Here is a 23,776-nt window from a genome sequence, read left to right on the forward strand (position 1 = left end):
AAACAAATTTCTCAAGGTCCCATCGTTCAAGATGGAAACCATTCGGACAATTCTTCCTACCATCCAGGAAGGTCAATTCATGACCACGGTGGATTTAAAGGATGCGTATCTACATATTCCTATCCACAAGGAACATCATCGGTTCCTAAGATTCGCCTTTCTGGACAAGCATTACCAGTTTGTGGCACTTCCATTCGGACTAGCCACTGCTCCAAGAATTTTCACAAAGGTACTAGGGTCCCTTCTAGCGGTGCTAAGGCCAAGGGGCATTGCAGTAGTACCCTACTTGGACGACATACTGATTCAAGCGTCGTCTCTACCACAAGCAAAGGCTCATACGGACATTGTCCTAGCCTTTCTCAGATCTCACGGGTGGAAAGTGAACGTAGAAAAAAGTTCTCTATTCCCGTCAACAAGAGTTCCCTTCTTGGGAACAATAATAGACTCCTTGGAAATGAAGATTTTTCTGACAGAAGCCAGAAAATCAAAACTTCTAAGCTCTTGTCAAGTACTTCATTCTGTTCTTCTTCCTTCCATAGCGCAGTGCATGGAAGTAATAGGTTTGATGGTTGCGGCAATGGACATAGTTCCTTTTGCGCGAATTCATCTAAGACCATTACAACTGTGCATGCTCAGACAGTGGAATGGGGATTATACAGATTTGTCCCCGACGATCCAAGTAGATCAGAGGACCAGAGATTCACTCCGTTGGTGGCTGACCCTGGACAACCTGTCCCAAGGGATGAGCTTCAGAAGACCAGAGTGGGTCATTGTAACGACCGACGCCAGCCTGGTGGGCTGGGGCGCGGTCTGGAAACACCTGAAGGCTCAGGGTCTATGGTCTCGGGAAGAATCTCTTCTCCCGATAAACATTCTGGAACTGAGAGCGATATTCAATGCTCTCAAGGCTTGGCCTCAACTAGCAAAGGCCAAATTCATAAGGTTTCAATCAGACAACATGACGACTGTTGCATATATCAACCATCAGGGGGGAACAAGGAGTTCCCTGGCGATGGAAGAAGAAGTGACCAAAGTAATTCAATGGGCGGAGCTTCACTCCTGCCACTTGTCTGCAATCCACATCCCAGGAGTGGAAAATTGGGAAGCGGATTTTCTGAGTCGTCAGACATTTCATCCGGGGGAGTGGGAACTCCATCCGGAAATCTTTGCCCAAATAACTCAATTTTGGGGCATTCCAGACATGGATCTGATGGCGTCTCGTCAGAACTTCAAGGTTCCTTGCTACGGGTCCAGATCCAGGGATCCCAAGGCGACTCTAGTAGATGCACTAGTAGCGCCCTGGACCTTCAACCTAGCTTATGTGTTCCCACCGTTTCCTCTCATTCCCAGGCTGGTAGCCAGGATCAATCAAGAGAGGGCTTCGGTGATCTTGATAGCTCCTGCGTGGCCACGCAGAACTTGGTATGCAGACCTGGTGAATATGTCATCGGCTCCACCATGGAAGCTACCTTTGAGACGGGACCTTCTTGTTCAAGGTCCGTTCGAACATCCGAATCTGGCATCACTCCAACTGACTGCTTGGAGATTGAACGCTTGATTTTATCAAAGCGTGGGTTCTCAGATTCTGTCATTAATACTCTTATTCAGGCTAGAAAGCCTGTAACTAGGAAAATTTACCATAAAGTATGGAAGAAATATATCTGTTGGTGCGAATCGAAAGGATTCCCATGGAACAGGGTAAAAATTCCTAAGATTCTATCCTTTCTACAAGAGGGTTTGGAGAAAGGATTATCTGCAAGTTCTTTGAAGGGACAGATTTCTGCTTTATCTGTTTTACTTCACAAGAAGCTGGCGGCTGTGCCAGATGTTCAGGCTTTTGTTCAGGCTCTGGTTAGAATCAAGCCTGTTTACAAACCTTTGACTCCTCCTTGGAGTCTCAATTTAGTTCTTTCAGTTCTTCAAGGGGTTCCGTTTGAACCCTTACATTCCGTAGATATTAAGTTATTATCTTGGAAAGTTTTTATTTTTGGTTGCAATTTCTTCTGCTAGAAGAGTTTCAGAGTTATCTGCTCTGCAGTGTTCTCCTCCTTATCTGGTGTTCCATGCAGATAAGGTGGTTTTGCGTACTAAACCTGGTTTTCTTCCAAAAGTTGTTTCTAACAAAAATATTAACCAGGAGATAGTTGTGCCTTCTTTGTGTCCGAATCCAGTTTCAAAGAAGGAACGTTTGTTGCACAATTTGGATGTAGTTCGTGCTCTAAAATTCTATTTAGAGGCTACAAAGGATTTCAGACAAACATCTTCCTTGTTTGTTGTTTATTCTGGTAAAAGGAGAGGTCAAAAAGCAACTTCTACCTCTCTCTCTTTTTGGCTTAAAAGCATCATCAGATTGGCTTATGAGACTGCCGGACGGCAGCCTCCTGAAAGAATCACAGCTCATTCCACTAGGGCTGTGGCTTCCACATGGGCCTTCAAGAACGAGGCTTCTGTTGATCAGATATGTAAGGCAGCGACTTGGTCTTCACTGCACACTTTTACCAAATTTTACAAATTTGATACTTTTGCTTCTTCTGAGGCTATTTTTGGGAGAGAGGTTTTGCAAACCGTGGTGCCTTCCATCTAGGTGACCTGATTTGCTCCCTCCCATCATCCGTGTCCTAAAGCTTTGGTATTGGTTCCCACAAGTAAGGATGACGCCGTGGACCGGACACACCTATGTTGGAGAAAACAGAATTTATGTTTACCTGATAAATTACTTTCTCCAACGGTGTGTCCGGTCCACGGCCCGCCCTGGTTTTTTAATCAGGTCTGATGATTTAATTTCTCTAACTACAGTCACCACGGTATCATATGATTTCTCCTATGCAAATATTCCTCCTTTACGTCGGTCGAATGACTGGGGAAGGCGGAGCCTAGGAGGGATCATGTGACCAGCTTTGCTGGGCTCTTTGCCATTTCCTGTTGGGGAAGAGAATATCCCACAAGTAAGGATGACGCCGTGGACCGGACACACCGTTGGAGAAAGTAATTTATCAGGTAAACATAAATTCTGTTTTTTCCTATACCAAAAAGACTTACAGAAATTATTAGTAAGGAGTGGGATAGACCCGGTGTGCCTTTTTCCCCTCCCCCGATATTTAGAAAAATGTTCCCTATAGACGCCACCACACGAGACTTATGGCAGACGGTCCCTAAGGTGGAGGGAGCAGTTTCTACGTTAGCCAAGCGTACCACTATCCCGGTGGAGGATAGCTGTGCTTTCTCAGATCCAATGGATAAAAAATTAGAGGGTTATCTTAAGAAAATGTTTGTTCAACAGGGTTTTATATTGCAGCCTCTTGCATGCATTGCGCCTGTCACGGCTGCAGCGGCATTCTGGTTTGAGTCTCTGGAAGAGGCGATTCGCACAAAGCCGTTGGATGAGGCTTTGAGCAAAGTTAGAACCCTTAAGCAAGCTAATGCGTTTGTTTCAGATGCCGTAGTACATCTAACCAAACTTACGGCTAAAAATTCCGGATTCGCCATACAGGCGCGCAGAGCTCTCTGGCTTAAATCATGGTCAGCGGATGTAACTTCCAAGTCTAAGCTACTTAACATTCCTTTCAAAGGGCAGACCTTATTCGGGCCCGGCTTGAAGGAAATTATTGCTGACATTACGGGAGGTAAGGGCCACGCCCTTCCTCAGGACAGGGCCAAACCAAAGGCCAAACAGTCTAATTTTCGTGCCTTTCGTAACTTCAAGGCAGGAGCAGCATCGACTTCCTCCGCTCCAAAACAGGAAGGAACTACTGCTCGTTAGACAGGGTTGGAAAGGCAACCAGTCATGGAACAAGGGCAAGCAGGCCAGAAAGCCTACTCCCGCCCCTAAGACAGCATGAAGACAGGGCCCCCTATCCGGAGACGGATTTAGTGGGGGGCAGACTTTCTCTCTTTGCCCAGGCTTGGGCAAGAGATGTGCAGGATCCCTGGACGTTAAAGATTATATCTCAGGGATACCTTCTGGATTTCAAAACCTCTCCTCCACAAGGGAGGTTCCATCTTTCGAGGTTATCGACAAACCTAGTAAAGAGAGAGGCATTTCTACAATGTGTACAAGACCTCTTAATCATGGGAGTGATCCACTCAGTTCCGCGATCGGAACAGGGACAAGGATTTTACTCAAATCTATTTGTGGTTCCCAAAAAAGAGGGAACCTTCAGACCAATCTTGGACTTAAAGATCTTAAACAAATTCCTAAGGGTACCATCGTTTAAGATGGAAACCATTCGAACCATCCTACCCATGATCCAAGAGGGTCAATATATGACCACAGTGGACTTAAAGGATGCTTACCTTCACATACCGATTCACAAAGATCATTATCGGTACCTAAGGTTTGCCTTTCTAGACAGGCATTACCAGTTTGTGGCTCTTCCCTTCCGGTTAGCCACGGCCCGAGAATTTTTACGAAGGTTCTGGGCTCACTTCTGGCGGTACTAAGACCACGAGGCATAGCGGTGGCTCCGTACCTAGACGACATTCTGATACAAGCGTCAAGTTTTCAGAATGCAAAGTCTCATACAGAGATAGTTCTAGCATTTCTGAGGTTGCATGGGTGGAAAGTGAACGTGGAAAAGAGTTCTCTGTTACCACTCACAAGGGTTCCTTTTCTAGGGACTCTTATAGATTCTGTAGAGATGAAGATTTACCTGACGGAGTCCAGGTTATCAAAGATTCTCAATGCTTGCCGTGTCCTTCATTCCGTTCCAAGCCCATCAGTAGCTCAGTGCATGGAGGTAATCGGCTTAATGGTCGCGGCAATGGACATAGTGCCATTTGCGTGCCTGCATCTCAGACCGCTGCAACTATGCATGCTCAGTCAATGGAACGGGGATTACTCAGATCTGTCCCCTTTGCTAATTCTGGACCAGGAGACCAGAGATTCTCTTCTCTGGTGGTTGTCACCGGTTCATCTGTCCAAAGGAATGACCTTTCGCAGACCAGATTGGACGATTGTAACAACGGATGCCAGCCTTCTAGGCTGGGGAGCAGTCTGGAATTCCCTGAAGGCTCAGGGATCGTGGACTCAGGAGGAGAAACTCCTTCCAATAAACATTCTAGAATTAAGAGCAATATTCAATGCTCTTCTAGCTTGGCCTCAGTTAGCAAAACTGAGGTTCATCAGATTTCAGTCGGACAATATCACGACTGTGGCTTACATCAATCATCAAGGGGGAACCAAGAGTTCCCTAGCGATGTTGGAAGTCTCGAAGATAATTCGCTGGGCAGAGTCTCACTCTTGCCACCTGTCAGCGATTTACATCCCAGGCGTAGAGAACTGGGAGGCGGATTTCCTAAGTCGCCAGACTTTTCATCCGGGAGAGTGGGAACTTCACCCGGAGGTATTTGCTCAACTGATTCGTCGTTGGGGCGAACCGGATCTGGATCTCATGGCATCTCGCCAGAACGCAAAGCTTCCTTGTTACGGATCCAGGTCCAGGGACCCGGGAGCGGTGCTGGTAGATGCATTAGCAGCCCCTTGGGTTTTCAACATAGCTTATGTGTTTCCACCATTTCCGTTGCTACCTCGGCTGATTGCCAGGATCAAATAGGAGAGGGCATCGGTAATTCTGATAGCGCCTACGTGGCCACGCAGGACCTGGTATGCAGACCTAGTGGACATGTCGTCCTGTCCACCATGGTCTCTTCCTCTGAGGCAGGACCTTCTAATTCAGGGTCCTTTCAACCATCCAAACCTAATTTCTCTGAGGCTGACTGCCTGGAAATTGAACGCTAGATTCTATCAAAGCGTGGGTTTTCGGATTCGGTTATTGATACATTAATACAGGCTCGGAAACCTGTGACCAGAAAAATTTACCATAAGATATGGCGTAAATATTTATATTGGTGCGAATCCATGAGTTACTCATAGAGTAAGGTTAGGATTCCTAGGATATTAGCTTTTCTACAAGAGAGTTTAGAAAAGGGTTTATCCGCTAGTTCGCTAAAGGGACAGATTTCAGCTCTGTCTATTCTTTTGCACAAACGTCTGGCAGAGAATCCAGACGTCCAGGCCTTTTGTCAGGCTTTGGCTAGAATTAAGCCTGTGTTTAAAGCTGTTGCTCCTCCGTGGAGCTTAAACTTGGTTCTTAAAGTTCTTCAGGGTGTTCCGTTTAAACCCCTTCATTCCATTGATATTAAGCTTTTATCTTGGAAAGTTTTGTTTTTGATGGCTATTTCCTCGGCTCGAAGAGTCTCTGAGTTATCTGCCTTACATTGTGATTCTCCTTATCTGATCTTTCATTCAGACAAGGTAGTACTGCGTACTAAACCTGGGTTTTTGCCTAAGGCTGTTTCTAACAGGAATATCAATCAAGAGATTGTTGTTCCATCATTATGTCCTAATCCTTCTTCAAAGAAGGAACGTCTCTTGCATAATCTAGACGTGGTCCGTGCTCTGAAGTTCTACTTACAGGCAACTAAAGATTTTAGACAAACTTCTTCTCTGTTTGTCGTTTACTCTGGACAGAGGAGAGGTCAAAAGGCTTCGGCTACCTCTCTCTCTTTTTGGCTTCGTAGCATAATACGTTTAGCCTATGAGACTGCTGGACAGCAGCCTCCTGAAAGAATTACAGCTCATTCCACTAGAGCTGTAGCTTCCACCTAGGCCTTTAAGAATGAGGCCTCTGTTGAACAGATTTGCAAGGCTGCAACTTGGTCTTCACTTCATACTTTTTCCAAATTTTACAAATTTGACACTTTCGCTTCTTCGGAGGCTGGTTTTGGGAGAAAGGTTCTACAGGCAGTGGTTCCTTCTGTTTAATGTTCCTGCCTTGTCCCTCCCATCATCCGTGTACTTAGCTTTGGTATTGGTATCCCATAAGTAATGGATGACCCGTGGACTGAACACACTTAACAAGAGAAAACCTAATTTATGCTTACCTGATAAATTTATTTCTCTTGTAGTGTGTTCAGTCCACGGCCCGCCCTGTCTTTTTAAGGCAGGTTCTAAATTTTAAAATTATAACTCCAGTCACCACTGCACCTTATAGTTTCTCCTTTCTTGTCTTGTTTCGGTCGAATGACTGGATATGACATGTGAGGGGAGGAGCTATATAGCAGCTCTGCTTGGGTGATCCTCTTGCAACTTCCTTTTGGGAAGGAGAATATATCCCATAAGTAATGGATGACCCGTGGACTGAACACACTACAAGAGAAATAAATTTATCAGGTAAGCATAAATTATGTTTTTTTAAAGTGATATTAAAAACTTAAAATTGTATAAAATGTTATACTTCCATAGTTAATTACCACTAAAAATAAAATAAAAAAACCTTTATTACACATTCCCCAGTTTTGTATAATCAGCACTTTTATATTAATACACTTTTTACCTCTGTGATTACCTTGTATCTAAGCCTCTGCAGACGGCCCACTTATTTCAGTTCTTTTGACAGACTTGCATTTTAGCCAATCAGTGCTGATTCTTAAATGGAGCACCTGAACTATCGCTGTGAAAAACTGTCAAGATGCAGTGAGATAAGAGGCGGAAAGAATTTGACATATGAGCCTACCTTGGTTTAGCTTTCAACAAAGAATATCAAGAGAATAAAGTAAATAGGAAAGTTGTTTGCAATTGCTTGGCCTATCTTAACCATGAAAGTTTTTAATTTTAACTAGACTGTCCCTTTAATTTTACTTATCAATTATTTGTATCAATTAGTTTTCTAATAAACCTGTAGCTATAAACAAAGGGTACTTAAAGAGACGGTAAACCTTGAGCTTTTTATATAAAACTTTTATACATAATGAAACAACGTTGCAATATACTTTCAATATTTATTTTGCCCCCTTTTCATGTAATTTAGCTTTGAAAATTGTGCAGTTTCTAATTCTCAGAACTTGAAATGCACACTGCTGACTTCCCAAAGGCTAACCATGCTACATACATGTCCCTAACTGACTTTTCTAGATAACTGCAAAACGGTTTATTTTATACTAACATTATGATCAAGGCTAGCCTTTTCTGTGGACTAAAGCTCAGATTGGCTCCTCCAAATAAGGCAAATGGGTGGGATTTAGCATTAAAAGGGATGTTTGTTTTAAAAACATTAAAACTTGCCTGATATGTTATTCAATGACAACATTGCATAACTGTCTTGTTCCCTTTAACTTATTATTGCCATAGTTCTAAAATGACTGGAGTGTTTTGCTCATGAACAAGCTTTAATTCTAACTTTTTGTAGAAAGGTTAAATCCTTTTATAAAGCACAAATGTTGGATTGCTTGTTTGCAAAGCAACATTTAACACTAAATACATTTGATAAGGTTATTCCGTGCCTCCCTCTGGTCATGAGTGCAGCAACTCTCCTTCAGATACCTGCAGTGTAACCTAGGTGCCAAAATGGTGACATCCATGATTAGAGGGAACTTTATGTATTTAGTGTTTAATGTCCTTTTAAAGTGACAGATACTACTAATATTTCAGTGGCATAACCTTTGTTGTGTGAAGGGGACGCATCATTCCTTTGAGCTATTGTACAAAAGTGTGTTTTATTGTAAATCTTTAATTCAGTACCTGGTCTGCATAAATGCTTTGCATAGACTTTCTTCTTACTAAAATAATCTCTATTATTTTTTTTATTTTTTTTTAGCTAAAAGATCAATTGTGTAATTAGATAACTATAAATATTCCACTGTTCTAATAAATTCCCTTCCAGAACCTAAAGGTGGAGGAGGGACATCCGGTTTCACACCAAGCGCTGGAGCTGCATTACAGCCTAAAGGTGGCCTCTTTCAAGCGGGTGTTCCTAAACTACGCCCTGTGGGGGCCAAGGATAGCCAAGGTATGACACCTAATATCCCTCATCTTGTGACTTTTTTGTGTTGGCTTCTGTCTGCAATCATTAGTAATTAGACATAGTACTTTTATCAACAATTCATTCATTTCGCTGTCATATACTATATTTGTTAGAGCTTGTCATTTTAAAGGGAAGGTAAACCTAAAAAATGTTACATAATTCTGCACTATGTGCAGAATTATGTAAAATTATCTTATCTACACCTTGGGGGGGGGGGGGGCTATTTGTGAGATTTAAGCCCCTAAAGTTATACTTATCTTGCTTTCCTCACCAGCCTCTTCTGATCTGGTCTTCTTTTCAAAAGCGCGTTGCGAGCGTGCTGTCTAATCACGAGCCCAATCGCGCTGTCGAACTAAATGTAGCTTGCTCCCGCTCTGGGTAAAGCTATTGATAAGTAGACCGGGTCAGAAGAGACTGGGGAGGAAAGCAAGGTAAGTTTAACTTTGGGGGCTAAAATCTTGCAAATCTCCCACCCCCCCAAGGTGTTGCTAAGATAATAATTCTGCACCTCTGTTTAACCCACACAATGTACTGCTGGTCTTATTTGGAGACTGCGGCTGATCCATTCAGCAGCACAAGTCAACAGTGTGACTAGCGTTGCTAATTGGGCCAGTGGTATTGCTGCTCTTAAGTGGTACTTCTATGTGTTTTGTTACACACACAGACGTGAAGGGCTGCTAGTCTTAAAAGTATATGCACTAACAAATTAGAGCATGCCGTCTTTTAACTGTAATAGCCCTTTAAGCCACAGGTAACAAACTCCATTATTTGCTGGGTATAAACAGGTCATGCATTCGCTGCCTAAGGAATAATCTATCACTTAATTGGTTATCAGACATCAGAGAGAGAGAGCAAGTGAATGTGTTTATATAATACCACAGATTCATATATGCTATTGTCTATCACATGTTTTTAATTATATTATTTGGTAACAAACTGATTTCCCCTTTAAAGACCAACAATACTGATGTTATTTTTGTTTGTTCCTCTTTTCATTTTTTATTTTTTTATTGCTTCTTTATAAAACAGAGGGCGGCCAGTCTGCTCGTTCACCTCTTCAAGTCCCTAGTGGACGTGCTGCTGCCCCTCGTCCTCCTGTATCAGGGGGGCGTCCACAAGATGATTCTGATAGTTCCAACAGTCGGTCCACTCCTTCTGATATGGGGAGAGCACATCGCCCATCTCTGCCAGATCTTACACGTCCCCCAAGTGCAACAAGCCCTGGCATGAAACACAGCTCCTCTGCCCCTCCTCCACCCCCCCCAGGACGTCGCCAAGCAGGACCTCCTCCCTCCTCACAGAACTCCAAATCCTACAACAGAGATAAGCCGCTACCCCCTACACCCGGGCATAGAGCACCAGCTGCACCACCTGTAAAGCCACCTCCTTCACCCATCAGTAGCCGAAACCCTGCTGGCCATGGACAGCCTCCTCCTCCACCACCATCTAGGCATCATCCTGTCTCCCACAATGGGCCGTCTAGCCCCATGAATGATCCAGCACCAGATCTGCCACAGCGGCATAACTCACTTCACCGTAAGTCTGCTGGGCCTGTGAGGGGACTTGCACCCCCTCCGCCTCCCTCTGCCAATTTATCACCAGGGGGCAACAGACCACCTCCTCCAGCAAGAGACCCTCCAGGGAGGGGAGCAGGTGAGATTACCCAAAACTTGTTTTGCTTTTGTGCTCTATTTTTCTTTTCTGTCACATTGTTGCTACCATTAACAGGAAGGGCAGTATATGAAATAATTGGTTTTGTTAACAGACACCTTTTATCTTATAGCTCCTCCACCTCCTGCAATTCGTAATGGGGGCCGGGATGCCCCACCTCCTCCACCGCCATACCGAATGCATGGCATCACCGAACCTACTCAAAATAGAGCTAAGCATCCTCCTCCACCTCCCTCTCGCACCCCCTCTGGGCCTCCTCCACCGCCACCAGTCAGGAACGGGCACAGAGATTCTGTTTCTGTGGGGCGATCCTTTGCAGGTTAGTATGAGAAGTCCTTGAAATGAACATAAACATATACGGTAGGGATCAATCACATTCCTTTAGAAAGCAGTATTAAATGATTTATCTACTACAATCTCCATAGATTTCAAGTGGTTTATGTAGAAAACATTAGATACAATTCTCTATAGGATTGTGATCAACCCTATAGACAGTAATTGATAAACTGATCATTTTAAGCATCACCATTAATCTGCATTCTAAACTGTATAGTTTGTCTTCCCAAATGTTTTCAATTGCATTTGCTTTTTTGGCAAACTTTCTTCTATTGTATTGGTTGCAGGGATACGATGTAACTAGAATAAATTAGGGGAAACCAACATTTACAAGGTGAATATTAACAAATTAGAGTATATAATTTTTTTTGTTAGACTGTCCAAAAATAGTCTTGGTCTGGTGCTATGAAAGTGGAAAATGCCATGTTTTTTGGTTCTGTAGTTTCTGGCATTTTTTGTTTACCACTACAAAACTGGACAATTCTGAATTGAATCAGTTCAGTAGATTTAAAATAAAATGATGCCACCTTTTATTGTGGGTTCTAGTTGGTGCTATAGCTTATACTGATAAACCCACAAAACTTGACAGTGAGGTAGAATGCCCTCTTGTGCTTTTATAAAGCATTCACATCTTAGCTATATTTCCTGATTTATATTTGGCTTCATAGTGGTGTAATAATTGTTGAGCTTCTATGCATTATATTGGAGTATGGGTTGTGGAAACCTGCCCTATTGTGGACATGCAAAGGGTGATTTTTTTAGTTGTATAATTAAACAAAGTATTTAAAATGGGGATAGTTATTTATAAAATTGATGTCATTTTGTGAATTAAAGATTATATATAGGGGGCACCCTAGGTCAGAATGAAATAGATATGAAATTAATCAAGTCTAAATGTGAATATACAATAAATAATGAATATATAATAAACCATTATAATACAATCTGTCAATAATAATAGATCAGGCAATTATCGGGAATCAAATATCAAATGAATGAGTGTAACTGATAGAAAAGTCCCATGTGTCAGTGAGGGTGTTATGAGAAACAACCCAGGAGTACAGCTCCAGGCAGCTGTCTGTGGATCAATCAAAGGCCAAGATCAGCAATCTGTAGAAAGTAGAAAAGAACAAAAGCACCACATGGCCTAGCACTGTATATATTCGTGTGAGATTGTGCATTAAATGTTTCACTCACATTTGGTAGAGCACCCCTATTGGTGCAAGTGGAGCAGGCTGGATTCAAACAGTCATCCAGCAGACTGGGCTCCGGTGTAGCTCGAACCACAATGGATCAGGATACGATGTCCCAGGAAATTGTACACCATATGATAAGGTGTAAATGATAAAGATGGTATAACAGCAGGTGGTAAGTACAAAACTTACTTTATTAAAATGCAATAAAAATAGCAACACGTTTCTCAGCCAACCAGTGGCTGTTTCATCAGGCTTAATACAATAAGTATAAAACACTTGCTATATATACCATACAAATAATCCATACAATGAGCAACAACTGTAGGGGGTGTTAACCAATTACAAATGTCAAGACAACCCACATAAACAATCCATGCATATATTACCAATAGATCATACACAAAACAAATAATTAATGAATACATGTCCTTATTGTGATCATTTTGTATATTGAAAACTTAGTTCAATGATTAGATATTATATATAAAATTAAATAAAATACTAAACTTTTGCTATCAGAACGCCATTGCTAGTTTTTGTATGTGCTCAAAATCGGAGCTCATAATGATGATGATAATAATAGACTGACAAGCAAACATTTGTGACGACTTTGTCAAAGCTTTTACATGATGTTAGTCTATTCACACAATCTGAGTGGGGGGAGAACTAGGAGATATCAATAAAAGACTTGAAATAGAAAACATTTTGCAATAGTGCAACCTCATTCACTGTTTTACGCTCAGTTTGTCTATTATCAATATGAGCTCCCATTTTTAGCACATACAAAGACTAGCAATGGTGTTCTCTGATAGCAAAAGTTTGGTATTTTATTTCATTTTATATATAATATCTAATCATTGAATTAAGTTTTCAATATACAAAATTATCACAATAAGGACATGTATTTATTATTTGTTTTTCTTTTTAAAGACACGATGAGTCACCGATTTCATCCTTACTTGTGGGATATTCACCTCCTGGTCAGCAGGAGGAGGCAAAGAGCACCACAGCAGAGCTGCTATATATAGCGCCTCCCTTCCCTCCCACTCCAGTCATTCTCTTTGCTTACGTTAGTGATAGGAAGAGGTAAAGTGAGGTGTTGGATTAGATTCTTCAATCAAGAGTTTATTATTTTAAAGTAGTGCCAGAGTGTGCTGCTTTGTTCTAGGGTGTAGCCTTAGTCCATATCAGTCTCTACAGTAGAGCTATTGGTGGCTTTAGAGCAATAGGAACTGGTGGAACATAATTCTCACTGCGCCTCCTATACATTTATGCTACCCTATTCCTGATAGCCTAAGCACATTTAACTAAGGCTTATGATTTTCCACAGGGCTATGGGAGGGAGAGGACCTCGTAAACCTGCTGAGCTGCCCTGCTGTCGGGCAGATTTTAAAGGTAAGTGCCAACTTTTTATTCTGGGTCTGGGAACCTCAGAGGAAGTGGGACACTTGATTGAGATATATCTCTTGTATTAGGATGTTAACCTCCTAGTCTTATTTAGGGGAGGGGATCCTATGACAGCACAGTTTTTTTTGGCAGGCACTGGGGCTAAAGAGGGTCATTGTCACCATGTAATTTATGTGGCGATACTCAGGTACATCAATCACTTGGGGCTTTATAATGTAGGTCTCAGAAGTGTTTTGGGTCACTTTTCAGGCGCTAGAGCTACATGACATGCGGTAGCATACTCGGCTCCAATTTATTTCACTTTGTTTTGTTAATCTAGCTCCCAGTGTCCGATCTATAAGATCTTAATGGCGACTGGGAGATTGAGTACTATGACGCCCACGATGGGCGGAGTTGCTTTCTCCAACATAGGTGTGTCCGGTCCACGGCGTCATCCTTACTTGTGGGATATTCTCTTCCCCAACAGGAAATGGCAAAGAGCCCAGCAAAGCTGGTCACATGATCCCTCCTAGGCTCCGCCTACCCCAGTCATTCTCTTTGCCGTTGTACAGGCAACATCTCCACGGAGATGGCTTAGAGTTTTTTAGTGTTTAACTGTAGTTTTTCATTATTCAATCAAGAGTTTGTTATTTTCAAATAGTGCTGGTACGTACTATTTACTCAGAAACAGAAAAGAGATGAAGAATTCTGTTTGTATGAGGAAAATGATTTTAGCAACCGTAACTAAAATCCATGGCTGTTCCACACAGGACTGTTGAGAGCAATTAACTTCAGTTGGGGGAACAGTTTGCAGTCTCTTGCTGCTTGAGGTATGACACATTCTAACAAGACGATGTAATGCTGGAAGCTGTCATTTTCCCTATGGGATCCGGTAAGCCATGTTTATTACGATTGTAAATAAGGGCTTCACAAGGGCTTATTTAAACTGTAGACTTTTTCTGGGCTAAATCGATTGATTATTAACACATATTTAGCCCTGAGGAATCATTTTATCTGGGTATTTTGATATAATAATATCGGCAGGCACTGTTTTAGACACCTTATTCTTTAGGGGCTTTCCCCAAGCATAGGCAGAGTCTCATTTTCGCGCCGGTGTTGCGCACTTGTTTTTGAGAGGCATGGCATGCAGTCGCATGTGAGAGGAGCTCTGATACTTATAAAAGACTTCTGAAGGCGTCATTTGGTATCGTATTCCCCTTTGGGTTTGGTTGGGTCTCAGCAAAGCAGATACCAGGGACTGTAAAGGGGTTTAAAGCTTAAAACGGCTCCGGTTCCGTTATTTTAAGGGTTAAAGCTTCCAAAATTGGTGTGCAATATTTTCAAGGCTTTAAGACGCTGTGGTGAAAATTTGGTGAATTTTGAACAATTCCTTCATGTTTTTTCGCAATTGCAGTAATAAAGTGTGTTCAGTTTAAAATTTAAAGTGACAGTAACGGTTTTATTTTAAAACGTTTTTTGTACTTTCTGATCGAGTTTATGCCTGTTTAACATGTCTGAACTACCAGATAGACTGTGTTCTGAATGTGGGGAAGCCAGAATTCCTATTCATTTAAATAAATGTGATTTATGTGATAATGACAATGATGCCCAAGATGATTCCTCAAGTGAGGGGAGTAAGCATGGTACTGCATCATTCCCTCCTTCGTCTACACGAGTCTTGCCCACTCAGGAGGCCCCTAGTACATCTAGCGCGCCAATACTCCTTACTATGCAACAATTAACGGCTGTAATGGATAATTCTGTCAAAAACATTTTAGCCAAAATGAACCCTTGTCAGCGTAAGCGTGGCTGCTCTGTTTTAGTTACTGAAGAGCATGACGACGCTGATATTAATATCTCTGAAGGGCCCCTAACCAAATCTGAGGGGGCCAGGGAGGTTTTGTCTGAGGGAGAAATTACTGATTTAGGGAACATTTCTCAGCAGGCTGAATCTGATGTGATTACATTTAAATTTAAATTGGAACATCTCCGCTTTTTGCTTAAGGAGGTATTATCCACTCTGGATGATTGTGAAAATTTAGTCATCCCAGAGAAACTATGTAAAATGGACAAGTTCCTAGAGGTGCCGGGGCTCCCAGAAGCTTTTCCTATACCCAAGCGGGTGGCGGACATTGTTAATAAAGAATGGGAAAGGCCCGGTATTCCTTTCGTCCCTCCCCCCATATTTAAAAAATTGTTTCCTATGGTCGACCCCAGAAAGGACTTATGGCAGTCAGTCCCCAAGGTCGAGGGAGCGGTTTCTACTTTAAACAAACGCACCACTATTCCCATAGAGGATAGTTGTGCTTTCAAAGATCCTATGGATAAAAAATTAGAAGGTTTGCTTAAAAAGATGTTTGTTCAGCAGGGTTACCTTCTACAACCCATTTCATGCATTGTCCCTGTCACTACTGCCGCATATTTCTGGTTTGATGAACTGCTTAAGGTGCTCGATAGTGACTCTCCTCCTTATGAGGAGATTATGGACAGAATCAATGCTCTCAAATTGGCTAATTCTTTCACTCTAGACGCCTCTTTGCAATTGGCTAAGTTAGCGGCTAAGAACTCTGGGTTTGCTATTGTGGCGCGCAGAGCGCTTTGGTTGAAATCTTGGTCGGCTGATGCGTCTTCCAAGAACAAGCTACTAAACATTCCTTTCAAGGGGAAAACGTTGTTTGGTCCTGACTTGAAAGAGATTATCTCTGATATCACTGGGGGTAAGGGCCACGCCCTTCCTCAGGATCGGCCTTTCAAGGCAAAAAATAGACCTAATTTTCGTCCCTTTCGTAAAAACGGACCAGCCCAAGGTGCTACGTCCTCTAAGCAAGAGGGTAATACTTCTCAGGCCAAGCCAGCTTGGAGACCAATGCAAGGCTGGAACAAGGGAAAGCAGGCCAAGAAACCTGCCACTGCTACCAAGACAGCATGAAATATTGGCCCCCGATCCGGGACCGGATCTGGGGGGGGGCAGACTCTCTCTCTTCGCTCAGGCTTGGGCAAGAGATGTTCTGGATCCTTGGGCGCTAGAAATAGTCTCCCAGGGTTATCTTCTGGAATTCAAGGGACTTCCCCCAAGGGGGAGGTTCCACAGGTCTCAGTTGTCTTCAGACCACATAAAAAGACAGGCGTTCTTACATTGTGTAGAAGACCTGTTAAAAATGGGAGTGATTCATCCTGTTCCATTAAGAGAACAAGGGATGGGGTTCTACTCCAATCTGTTCATAGTTCCCAAAAAAGAGGGAACGTTCAGACCAATCCTAGATCTCAAGATCTTAAACAAATTTCTCAAGGTCCCATCGTTCAAGATGGAAACCATTCGAACTATCCTTCCTTCCATCCAGGAAGGTCAATTCATGACCACGGTGGATTTAAAGGATGCGTATCTACATATTCCTATCCACAAGGAACATCATCGGTTCCTAAGGTTTGCATTCCTGGACAAACATTACCAGTTCGTGGCGCTTCCTTTCGGATTAGCCACTGCTCCAAGGATTTTCACAAAGGTACTAGGGTCCCTTCTAGCGGTGCTAAGACCAAGGGGCATTGCAGTAGTACCTTACCTGGACGACATTCTGATTCAAGCGTCGTCCCTTCCTCAAGCAAAGGCTCACACGGACATTGTACTGGCCTTTCTCAGATCTCACGGCTGGAAAGTGAACGTGGAAAAGAGTTCTCTATCCCCGTCAACAAGGGTTCCCTTCTTGGGAACAATTATAGACTCCTTAGAAATGAGGATCTTTCTAACAGAGGCCAGAAAAACAAAGCTTCTGGACTCTTGTCGGATACTTCATTCCGTTCCTCTTCCTTCCATAGCTCAGTGCATGGAAGTGATCGGTTTGATGGTGGCGGCGATGGACATAGTTCCTTTTGCGCGCATTCATCTAAGACCATTACAACTGTGCATGCTCAGTCAGTGGAATGGGGACTATACAGACTTGTCTCCGAAGATACAAGTAAATCAGAGGACCAGAGACTCACTCCGTTGGTGGCTGTCCCTGGACAATCTGTCTCAAGGGATGATGTTCCACAGACCAGAGTGGGTCATTGTCACGACCGACGCCAGTCTGATAGGCTGGGGCGCGGTCTGGGGATCCCTGAAAGCTCAGGGTCTTTGGTCTCGGGAAGAATCTCTTCTACCGATAAATATTCTGGAACTGAGAGCGATATTCAATGCTCTCCAGGCCTGGCCCCAGCTTGCGAGGACCAGGTTCATACGGTTTCAATCAGACAACATGACGACTGTTGCATACATCAACCATCAGGGGGGAACAAGAAGTTCCCTAGCGATGGAAGAAGTAACCAAAATTATTCTTTGGGCGGAGTCTCACTCCTGCCACCTGTCTGCTATCCACATCCCAGGAGTGGAAAATTGGGAAGCGGATTTTCTGAGTCGTCAGACATTGCATCCGGGGGAGTGGGAACTCCATCCGGAAATCTTTGCCCAAGTCACTCACCTGTGGGGCATTCCAGACATGGATCTGATGGCCTCTCGTCAGAACTTCAAAGTTCCTTACTACGGGGCCAGATCCAGGGATCCCAAGGCGGCTCTAGTGGATGCACTAGTAGCACCTTGGACCTTCAAACTAGCTTATGTGTTCCCGCCATTTCCTCTCATCCCCAGGCTGATAGCCAGGATCAAGCAGGAGAGGGCGTCGGTGATCTTGATAGCTCCTGCGTGGCCACGCAGGACTTGGTATGCAGATCTGGTGAATATGTCATCGGCTCCACCTTGGAAGCTACCTTTGAGACGAGACCTTCTTGTTCAGGGTCCGTTCGAACATCCGAATCTGGTTTCACTCCAGCTGACTGCTTGGAGATTGAACGCTTGATTTTATCGAAGCGAGGATTCTCAGATTCTGTTATCGATACTCTTGTTCAGGCCAGAAAGCCTGTGACTAGAAAGATTTACCACAAAATTTGGAAAAAATATATCTGTTGGTGTGAATCTAAAGGATTCCCTTGGGACAAGGTTAAGATTCCTAGGATTCTATCCTTCCTTCAAGAAGGATTGGACAAAGGATTATCTGCTAGTTCCCTGAAGGGACAGATTTCTGCCTTGTCGGTATTACTTCACAAAAAGCTGGCAGCTGTGCCAGATGTTCAAGCCTTTGTTCAGGCTCTGGTTAGAATCAAGCCTGTTTACAAACCTTTGACTCCTCCTTGGAGTCTCAATTTAGTTCTTTCAGTTCTTCAGGGGGTTCCGTTTGAACCCTTACATTCCGTTGATATTAAGTTATTATCTTGGAAAGTTTTGTTTTTAGTTGCGATTTCTTCTGCTAGAAGAGTCTCAGAATTATCTGCTCTGCAGTGTTCTCCTCCTTATCTGGTGTTCCATGCAGATAAGGTGGTTTTACGTACTAAACCTGGTTTTCTTCCAAAAGTTGTTTCTAACAAAAACATTAACCAGGAGATTATCGTACCTTCTCTGTGTCCAAAACCAGTTTCAAAGAAGGAACGTTTGTTGCACAATTTGGATGTTGTTCGCGCTCTAAAATTCTATTTAGATGCTACAAAGGATTTTAGACAAACATCTTCCTTGTTTGTTGTTTATTCAGGTAAAAGGAGAGGTCAAAAAGCAACTTCTACCTCTCTCTCTCTTTGGATTAAAAGCATCATCAGATTGGCTTACGAGACTGCCGGACGGCAGCCTCCCGAAAGAATCACAGCTCATTCCACTAGGGCTGTGGCTTCCACATGGGCCTTCAAGAACGAGGCTTCTGTTGATCAGATATGTAGGGCAGCGACTTGGTCTTCACTGCACACTTTTACCAAATTTTACAAGTTTGATACTTTTGCTTCTTCTGAGGCTATTTTTGGGAGAAAGGTTTTGCAAGCCGTGGTGCCTTCCATTTAGGTGACCTGATTTGCTCCCTCCCTTCATCCGTGTCCTAAAGCTTTGGTATTGGTTCCCACAAGTAAGGATGACGCCGTGGACCGGACACACCTATGTTGGAGAAAACAGAATTTATGTTTACCTGATAAATTTCTTTCTCCAACGGTGTGTCCGGTCCACGGCCCGCCCTGGTTTTTTTAATCAGGTCTGATATTTTATTTTCTTTAACTACAGTCACCACGGTACCATATGGTTTCTCCTATGCAAATATTCCTCCTTAACGTCGGTCGAATGACTGGGGTAGGCGGAGCCTAGGAGGGATCATGTGACCAGCTTTGCTGGGCTCTTTGCCATTTCCTGTTGGGGAAGAGAATATCCCACAAGTAAGGATGACGCCGTGGACCGGACACACCGTTGGAGAAAGAAATTTATCAGGTAAACATAAATTCTGTTTTTTGCGCCTTTTTTGGGCTCATTTCTTCTATGTCAGGGCACAGTCAATCAGGGTGCCGGGAGATGGAGTCCTGTCACGCCCATGAGGGTCGGAGATATGTCGAGGCTTTGTTGGTTTGCGCTCTCCACCTCCATTAGATACCGGAGGGTAGAGCATTTCACACAGCTTTTTAGTGTTTTTTATTGCTCGTGCAGGTGCAGTTAGAAAGTATCAGACTTAAAGGGACACTAAACCCAAAAAATTATTTCTCTTGTAAGGTGTATCCAGTCCACGGATCATCCATTACTTGTGGGATATTCTCATTCCCAACAGGAAGTTGCAAGAGGATCACCCACAGCAGAGCTGTTATATAGCTCCTCCCCTAACTGCCACATCCAGTCATTCTCTTGCAACTCTCAACAAGCATGGAGGTAGTAAGAGAGAAGTGGTGAAATATAGTTAGTTTTTTCTTCAATCAAAAGTTTGTTATTTTTAAATGGTACCGGAGTTGTACTATTTTATCCCAGGCAGTAAATAGAAGAAGAATCTGCCTGTGTTTTCTATGATCTTAGCAGGTTGTAACTAAGATCCATTGCTGTTCTCACATATGACTGAGGAGAGAGGTAACTTCAGCGGGAGAATGGTGTGCAGGTTATCCTGCTATGAGGTATGTGCAGTTAAAACATTTTTCTAGAGATGTAAATGCTAGAAAATGCTGCTGATACCGGATTTATGTAAGGTAAGCCTGGATACAGTGATTTAATAGCGACTGGTATCGTGCTTACTTTCAGAGGTAATACTCTTATAATTTTGCAATATAAAACGTTTGCTGGTATGTTTAAGCGTTTTTATATATGCTTTGGTGATAAAACTTTATTGGGGCCTAGTTTTTCCACATGGCTGGCTTAAATTTTGCCTAGAAACAGTTTCCTGAGGCTTTCCACTGTTGTAGCATGAGTGGGAGGGGCCTAAATTAGCGCTTTTTTGCGCAGTTAAAATTACAGACTGAGACATCCAGCTTCCCTCAGGAGTCCCCTGAATGCTATAGGACATCTCTAAAGGGCTCAAAGGCTTTCCAAAGTCGTTTATTGGGGAAGGTAGGGCCACAGCAGAGCTGTGGCAGTTTTGTTGTGACTGTTAAAAAAGTCTATCGTTTTTTTTATTCGTTTTTTGAACTAAGGGGTTAATCATCCATTTGCAAGTGGGTGCAATGCTCTGTTAGCTTATTATACACACTGTAAAAATTTCGTTTGATTTACTGCCTTTTTTCACTGTTTTTCAAATTCTGACAAAATTTGTTTCTCTTAAAGGCACAGTACCGTTTCTTATATTTGCTTGTTAACTTGATTTAAAGTGTTTTCCAAGCTTGCTAGTCTCATTGCTAGTCTGTACAAACATGTCTGACATAGAGGACACTCCTTGTTCATTATGTTTAAAAGCCATGGTGGAACCCCCTCTTAGAATGTGTACCAAATGTGCTGATTTCACTTTAAGCAATAAAGATCATATTCTGTCTTTAAAAAATTTATCACCAGAGGAATCTGACGAGGGGGATGTTATGCCGACTAACTCTCCCCACGTGTCAGATCCTTTGACTCCCGCTCAAGGGACTCACGCTCAAATGGCGCCAAGTACATCTAGGGCGCCCATGGCGTTTACTTTACAAGACATGGCGGCAGTCATGGATAATACACTGTCAGTGGTATTAGCCAGACTACCTGAATTTAGAGGAAAGCGAGATAGCTCTGGAGTTAGACGAAATACAGAGCATACTGACGCTTTAGGAGCTATGTGTGATAATGCCTCACAATATGCAGAAGCTGAAGGAGAGCTTCTTTCTGTGGGTGATATTTCTTACTCAGGGAAGATGATGCAACCTGATTCTGATATTTCTACATTAAAATTTAAGCTTGAACACCTCCGCGTGTTACTCAGGGAGGTTTTAGCTGCTCTGAATAACTGTGATACAATTGCAGTGCCAGAGAAATTGTGTAGACTGGATAAATACTATGCAGTGCCAGTGTGCACTGATGTTTTTCCAATACCTAAAAGGTTTACAGAAATTATTACTAAGGAATGGGATAGACCAGGTGTGCCGTTCTCTCCCCCTCCTATTTTTAGAAAAATGTTTCCAATAGACGCCACCACACGGGACTTATGGCAGACAGTTCCTAAGGTGGAGGGAGCAGTTTCTACTCTAGCAAAGCGTACTACTATCCCTGTCGAGGACAGTTGTGCTTTCTTAGATCCAATGGATAAAAAGTTAGAGGGTTACCTTAAGAAAATGTTTATTCAACAAGGTTTTATCCTACAGCCCCTTGCATGCATTGCTCCTGTCACTGCTGCTGCGGCGTTCTGGTTTGAGTCTCTGGAAGAGGCTTTACAGGTAGCGACTCCATTGGATGACATACTTGACAAGCTTAGAGCACTTAAGCTAGCCAATTCTTTTGTTTCTGATGCCATTGTTCATTTGACTAAACTAACGGCTAAGAATTCTGGTTTTGCTATCCAGGCGCGCAGAGTGCTATGGCTTAAATCATGGTCAGCTGACGTTACTTCACAGTCTAAGCTGCTTAACATTCCCTTCAAGGGGCAGACCCTATTCGGGCCTGGTTTGAAGGAGATTATTGCTGATATCACTGGAGGAAAGGGTCATGCCCTTCCTCAGGATAGGGCCAAACAGTCTAATTTTCGTGCCTTTCGAAACTTCAAGGCAAGTGCGGCATCAACTTCCTCTAATGCAAAACAAGAGGGAACTTTTGCTCAGTCCAAGACGGTCTGGAGACCTAACCAGACCTGGAACAAAGGTAAGCAGGCCAAAAAGCCTGCTGCTGCCTATAAGACAGCATGAAGGAACGGCCCCCTATCCGGTAACGGATCTAGTAGGGGGCAGACTTTCGCTCTTCGCCCAGGCATGGGCAAGAGATGTCCAGGATCCCTGGGCGTTGGAAATTATATCCCAGGGATATCTTCTGGACTTCAAAGCTTCCCCCCCAAAAGGGAGATTTCACCTTTCACAATTATCTGCAAACAAGATAAAGAGAGAGGCATTCTTACACTGTGTACAAGACCTCCTTGTTATGGGAGTGATGCATCCAGTTCCAAAGGAGGAACAGGGACAAGGATTTTACTCAAATCTGTTTGTGGTTCCCAAAAAAGAGGGAACCTTCAGACCAATTTTGGACCTAAAGATCTTAAACAAATTCCTCAGAGTTCCATCATTCAAGATGGAGACTATTCGTACCATCCTACCTATGATCCAGGAGGGTCAATACATGACTACAGTGGATTTAAAGGATGCTTATCTTCACATTCCGATACACAAAGATCATCATAGGTTTCTCAGGTTTGCCTTCCTAGACGGGCATTTCCAGTTTGTAGCTCTTCCCTTTGGGTTAGCTACAGCCCCAAGAATTTTTACGAAGGTTCTGGGGTCGGTTCTGGCGGTCCTAAGGCCGCGGGGCATAGCAGTGGCCCCTTATTTAGACGACATCCTGATTCAGGCGTTAAACTTCCAAATTGCCAAGTCTCATACGGAAATAGTGTTGGTATTTCTGAGGTCGCATGGGTGGAAGGTGAACGAGGAAAAGAGTTCTCTATTCCCCCTCACAGGAGTTTCCTTCCTAGGGACTCTGATAGATTCTGTAGAAATTAAAATTTACCTGACGGAGTCCAGGTTATCAAAACTTCTAAATTCCTGCCGAGTTCTTTTTTCCATTCCTCGCCCTTCGGTGGCTCAGTGCATGGAAGTAATCGGCTTAATGGTAGCGGCAATGGACATTGTGCCTTTTTGCACGCCTACATCTCAGACCGCTGCAACTATGCATGCTCAGTCAGTGGAATGGGGATTACACAGATTTGTCCCCTCTACTAAATCTGGATCAAGAGACCAGGGATTCTCTTCTCTGGTGGCTATCTCGGGTCCATCTGTCCAAAGGTATGACCTTTCGCAGGCCAGATTGGACAATTGTAACGACAGATGCCAGCCTTCTAGGTTGGGGTGCAGTCTGGAACTCCCTGAAGGCTCAGGGATCGTGGACTCAGGAGTAGACACTCCTTCCAATTAATATTCTGGAACTGAGATCGATATTCAATGCTCTTCAGGCTTGGCCTCAGCTAG

At 43.2% G+C, this 23,776-nt stretch overlaps 1 protein-coding gene across 3 annotated transcripts in view; it reads left to right on the forward strand.

Moving 5' to 3' along the window:
- WIPF2 (WAS/WASL interacting protein family member 2) overlaps window positions 1–23,776 on the forward strand; it is a 95,271-nt gene that overhangs the window by 37,056 nt on the left and 34,439 nt on the right. For all 3 annotated transcript variants that reach the window (XM_053698338.1, XM_053698358.1, XM_053698348.1), the window contains exons 4-6: window positions 8,661–8,786; window positions 9,831–10,454; window positions 10,585–10,791. In XM_053698338.1, coding sequence (XP_053554313.1) covers window positions 8,661–8,786; window positions 9,831–10,454; window positions 10,585–10,791 — 957 coding nt within the window. The remainder of the gene's footprint in view (window positions 1–8,660; window positions 8,787–9,830; window positions 10,455–10,584; window positions 10,792–23,776) is intronic.

Source organism: Bombina bombina, chromosome 1 (assembly GCF_027579735.1).
Source record: "Bombina bombina isolate aBomBom1 chromosome 1, aBomBom1.pri, whole genome shotgun sequence".
NCBI lineage: Eukaryota > Metazoa > Chordata > Amphibia > Anura > Bombinatoridae > Bombina > Bombina bombina.